This window comes from Stenella coeruleoalba (genome assembly GCF_951394435.1).
Source record: "Stenella coeruleoalba genome assembly, chromosome: 19".
Taxonomy (NCBI): domain Eukaryota; kingdom Metazoa; phylum Chordata; class Mammalia; order Artiodactyla; family Delphinidae; genus Stenella; species Stenella coeruleoalba.
Genome location: NC_137165.1, coordinates 20,856,459 through 20,861,632, shown reverse-complemented (window position 1 = coordinate 20,861,632; position 5,174 = coordinate 20,856,459). Strand labels below are relative to the sequence as shown.

The following is a 5,174-nucleotide window of genomic DNA, read 5'->3' as shown; positions in this document are numbered from 1 at the left end:
TTCCCTTGTTCTTTCCATTACTCCATACTAATCTAGTGAGTGTTACATTAAAAGTGTTAAGTCTAAGTTATACTCTTTTCCCTGCAATTTTAATTCCATAGCATCTTATTCTGTTCCCTGGTGTGTAAAAAGTAGTCATTACTTCCATCATTAAATGAGATCTATGTGAAAGCATTTTGTAAATTGTAAGGCACTGGACAAATGAACATCTGAAGGCTAGTTATGAGATCAGCAATTTTTTTTTTCCGCCAAGTTAGGGGAACTGTATTTGGGTGAGAGGTAGTATTTACATAATTACTTTTTGTAGTATTTACAATAATTCTAACACATAGGCATACCTCATTTTATTGCACTTCATAGTGCTACATTTGTTTTTACAAACTGAAGGTTTGTGGCAACGCTGTGTTGAGCTACTCTATTGGTGCCATTTTTCCAACAGCATTTGCTCACTTCGTGTCTCTGTCACATTTTGATAATTCTCACAATATTTCAAACTTTCCCCCTATTATCATATTTGTTATGGTCATCTATGATCAGTGATCTTTGATGTTACTACTATGATCACTGAAGGCTCAGATGATGGTAAGCATTTTCTATACAAGAATTTTTAAATTAAGGTATATACTTTTTTCAAGACATAATGCTATTACACACTTAATAGACTAAAATATAGTGTAAACATAAGTTTTTTATGCACTGGGAAACCAAAAAATTTGTGTGGCTTGCTTTATTGCAATATTCACTTTATTGTGGTGGTCTGGAATGGAACCTGCAATATCTTTGAGGTATGCCTGTAAATGTTGGCTGAATTGTGGGGGGCGGGGTTCTCTAAAAACAGAACAAGTGACAGGAAGAAATCCCTGGGACCAGTTCTTACAATTTGGAAACACTGGTGGTACTTGCAGTCTAATGCCGAAACCTATTTCCCACAGCTCTAAGAGGTACAAAGGAGCTCTCTAAGGCATGGAGGAACAAGAAGGATTCAACAGCCTGTGTAGCTATCTACATCAATCTCAGATACAACAAGGATTCACTTGATTTTGATTAGGGACCCATCACTCATGCTCTGGGATACAGAGCATTGGGAGATTTTGAGAGCTTTTGGGTCCTCCTAAAAACCCACTGGGGGTTTATATGCCCGGCATTCCTTAAGCTCATCCTTTAACTGTGTTACAGTAAAGGACTCAACAACCTCAAGGATACTCAACTCTCAGTGAAAGTTCCGACTCCTTAGAGCATGGCATTCAAGGCCCTCCACAACGGTTCGTAACCTACCTTTTCAGTGATAACTCCCACTGTTGTCAGGAATAAACACTCTGCTCCAGTTAAACTGGGCTGCTCACTACCTCCTGATCATGTATTTTTCCACTTGGATACCTTTCTCTTTATTTTTTTGGCTGTGTCGTGCCGCATGTGGGATTTTAGTTCCTCGACCAGGGATCGAACCCATGCCCCCTGCATTGGGAGCGTTGAGTCTTAACCACTGGACCATGAGGGAAGTTCCAGTACCTTTCTCTTTAAACCTGAGATGTCCTTTATGGTAGCCGTTAGTCACATATGGCTAGTGAGTACTTGAAATACGGCCAGTCCAAATTGAGATGTATTAGATACACCCAGATTTCAAAATACATTTCTACAGGAACCCCCAAAATGTAAAATATTTCATTAATAATACTTAAATATTGATTACATATTGAAATTTAATGGAATATTTTGGATATATTGGATTAAATAAAATAAAACTAATGTCACATTCTTTTTACTTTTTCATGTGGCTACTAGACAATTTAATATACGTATGTGGCTTGACTTATATTTTTAATATTCAGTGCTCCTCTAGATCATTAGCCTAGCCTCTTAGGCCCATGTAGAAGTTGGCACACCATTCAAGACCCCCCTTGTACTTTCTCACATCCTGAAATAGTAAGATGATAAACTTATTATTATCAAACTGAAGTTGCTATCACAGATCCACTGGACAGCTCAGGAAAGCAAAGCCTTTCTGCCAAAGGCCGCAGGACAATTAATATGCTCCATAAGTGTTAGATAACTTCTTTTAGGCACCCACACTAGAAAAACCCAACACCCCTGAATTCCATCTATATATCTCCTGTTTTTCTTCACTTCTAGTCAATGTTAGCCCTTCCTGTGAAATTCTTTCAATACTATTACTTTTCTTTCAATACATACCTAATTACAGTCTTAGTTGCCTTGCTTTTAAAATCTAGTTTCCAAGTATTCTCCCACCTTCCTACCCCCTACCCATGTTCATTCCGTTCTATATACTGCAACTGAAATAATCTTCCATAATATTTCTTGCAGATATGACTCTGCTCAAAAACTTCCATTTTGCCCACATTGCCTACAGGAAGAATTCTTTTGTTTAACACTCAAGGCTTTTTTATACCTTATCCCCGGGCTTAAAACCTGGGCTTTAGGGAAACTAGATTGAGTTTATGTAAAACACTTAGAACTCTGCCTGGCTTATAAGAAAGTCTTAGGTATTATTATTACTACTCACTTTTATTTGAATGTGCTGTATGCATTTCTATCCCTGGAACACTGCTAATTCCTTTTTCCTATTTGAATACCTCTATCTCCAAAGGGAGAAGGACTGATTTAAACTATTGATGATCAGCACAGGCTAATTGTTACCGCCAGAGAAACAACTTATACCTCCTTCCTACAACTGATAGACCCTGTTAACTCTGACCCCTAATTTATAATATGTAACAATAAAATTTAAGATTAGATGGGATATAAATAAAAGGTAGCATTTCTTTTATGCAGTAGACAGTAAACTTACGGAATGTGTCATTTAAAGAAAAAACAAAGCCTGGAAAATTATAAATAGGTTCTGGATTTAGGGCAGTGGTGCTCCAATTTTGGCCTTACTAGAATAACCTGGGAAGCTTTCTTTTTTTGGCCGTGCCTCGCGGCTTGCGGGAATCTTAGTTCGACCAGGTGTAGAACCCGCGCCACCTGCAGTGGAAGCGCGGAGTCCCAACCACTGAACCACCAGGGCATTCCCACAGAATAACCTGGGAAGCCATCAAAACTAATACAGGTGTCTGAGCCTCACTCCAGATTTACTGAATCTGTCCAATGGTAGGGCACAAGCACATGAATTTTTTAAAAAGCTTCCTAGATGATCCACATACACTTTTGAAAAATCTTTGTATGAGATCTTCCTGTGCACCCACTTCCGAGAATCACTGGTTTAATCAAGAGAAACTTTGGATTAAGGAGGTTGGTCATACTTGGCATATATTTTTCACCATACTCTCCTGGAACACGGTTTTGAAACAGAGATCTGATTAGCCCTGAATGACTTATATGAGTAGTGTTCTTAAAAACAACAACAAAACAACCCCCCTCCCGGCGACAACCCTCTTTAGTTTGATTTAGGAGTCAGAAAAGAAAAAGCCATATACATTCTAAATGCCACACTTGGTTTTCATCTAAAAGCTTGTCTGTTGGTCTGACTTCTATTAACTTATAACTTTCAAAACATAATTTTTAAGTAAATATATATTTAATATGTACAATATTTACAGCTTACAGCTTTTACAACCCAAACTTTGGATCTATAAGTGTGTGAAAAAGTGGGCATTTGAGTGTAATACTTCGAAAACGTCAAAAACACCTTTACCTCAAAAATATTTTACACCAATTTTCCAAAGCGGTATCTTCACAGGCTCATTGTATCTCGACAACCCAGTCAAGTTACCAAATCTCTAGGCATGGAGTAAACGATATCGTATTGAGAGGTGGAACTTTTTATACAGTCGTAGAGGATGTAGAACTCTTGGGTCTTTGAAACCCTATAACAAAGTTCCTTTCACCCTCCAATCCTGAGACAACAAATCCTGTAGTTCTACCTCATCATCGCTGTCAACATTCTCCTCTTCCTTTTTCTGCAGTTCTTTTATGGTCAGAACCTCTTTAAGCTTATTTTTTATCTCATCCTGGCGATTCCGCAGGTTTTCCACCCGACGGTAACACTCTATCTGCTCATCGATCTCTCCAATCTGCCGGTCCAAGCGTCCCTCCTCATCCTCTTCGGCAACTATGGCTTCGGAAATAGTGTTGACCTGTCTCATGGCTTTTTGAAATTCGTCCCATTCTTTGTCCATCTGATCCTTTGGGGCATCAACCTTTCGTACCCTCGCATCTATCTCAGGGTCGTCAAAAAACCCTTCCGGTAATGCTTCCGCGGTGTTTTCTCTCCTTTCCACCACTTTTTCATGTATTTCTGCTTTCTCAATTGACCCTGAATGAGGAATTAAAGGGGCCTTGGGAGGATTTGTGTCCGAGAAATCGCTTGGCAGCCTACTACCGGTTGCCTCCCGCGCGGAGGAAAGTGAGTGTTCCTTGCCCTGTGCGTTGGCCGGATGCTTACAGACATCCCCTCTTTTCCCTTCTCCTCCTCCTCCCTCCTCTTTCTCCTCCTCCTCTTCCTCATCTTCATAATCAGGGAGTAAACCGAGTCCCGAAGCCTTACTGAGGGTCGCCCTAGTGGACTCCTTTCCGGCTTTGTCAAAGTTGGTGGGCAAAGCGGAAGTGGAGGGCTGTACTTGAGACACCAGGGAGGCCTTCGCTCTTTTGGCATCTTGGCTCTCTGCGTCCGGCGCCTTCCTCTTGGCGGACTGAGGCACTGTGCTGGCGGACTGAGGCACTGCGCTGGCGGACTGAGGCACTGCGCTGGCGGACGGTCCCTGGGCGGCTTCCTTCGCGCCTTTCAGCTCGGCCACTTTCTCTCGGTGCTGCTTTCCCAGGACGTGAGTCTGCCACAGGAGCTCGCTCTTAACCGGGGTGTTACACAGGGCACAACTCAGCTGCCCCAAGCGGTTGTACTTCGCGAATGGAGATTCTATCCGTTTACGGTTGGTGCTCAGACGCTGCTTCTCCTTCATCAACCGCCGCAGTTCGTCCTGATTAACCACTCGTTTCCCCGCCTCAGGCCGAGCGGAGGCAGAAGACGCCATCTTTGCGACCCGACCCGAGGCGATTCTGGCTTCCGTCCCGCCGACGCCTGATGACGTTACTTCCTGTCCGGGCGCGGATTGGCTGAGGCTCAGGAGCGTGAGCCGTAGCGCCAGGATTTCCCTCAGAATAGCAGCTGAGGCCGCCTTACGGGGCGGGGACTCTTCCTACCGTCTGGCCAGGGCTGA

General features: G+C 42.4%; 1 protein-coding gene across 1 annotated transcript; it reads right to left on the bottom strand.

Annotated features, from left to right (window-relative positions):
- Window positions 1-1,779: 1,779 nt before the first annotated feature.
- Window positions 1,780-5,004, bottom strand: ZNF830 (zinc finger protein 830). Its single transcript, XM_079904630.1, has one exon. It carries the CDS (start codon window positions 4,986-4,988, stop codon window positions 3,825-3,827), a length of 1,164 nt encoding a protein of 387 aa, XP_079760756.1. The 5' UTR covers window positions 4,989-5,004; the 3' UTR covers window positions 1,780-3,824.
- Between the last annotated feature and the right edge of the window lie 170 nt (window positions 5,005-5,174).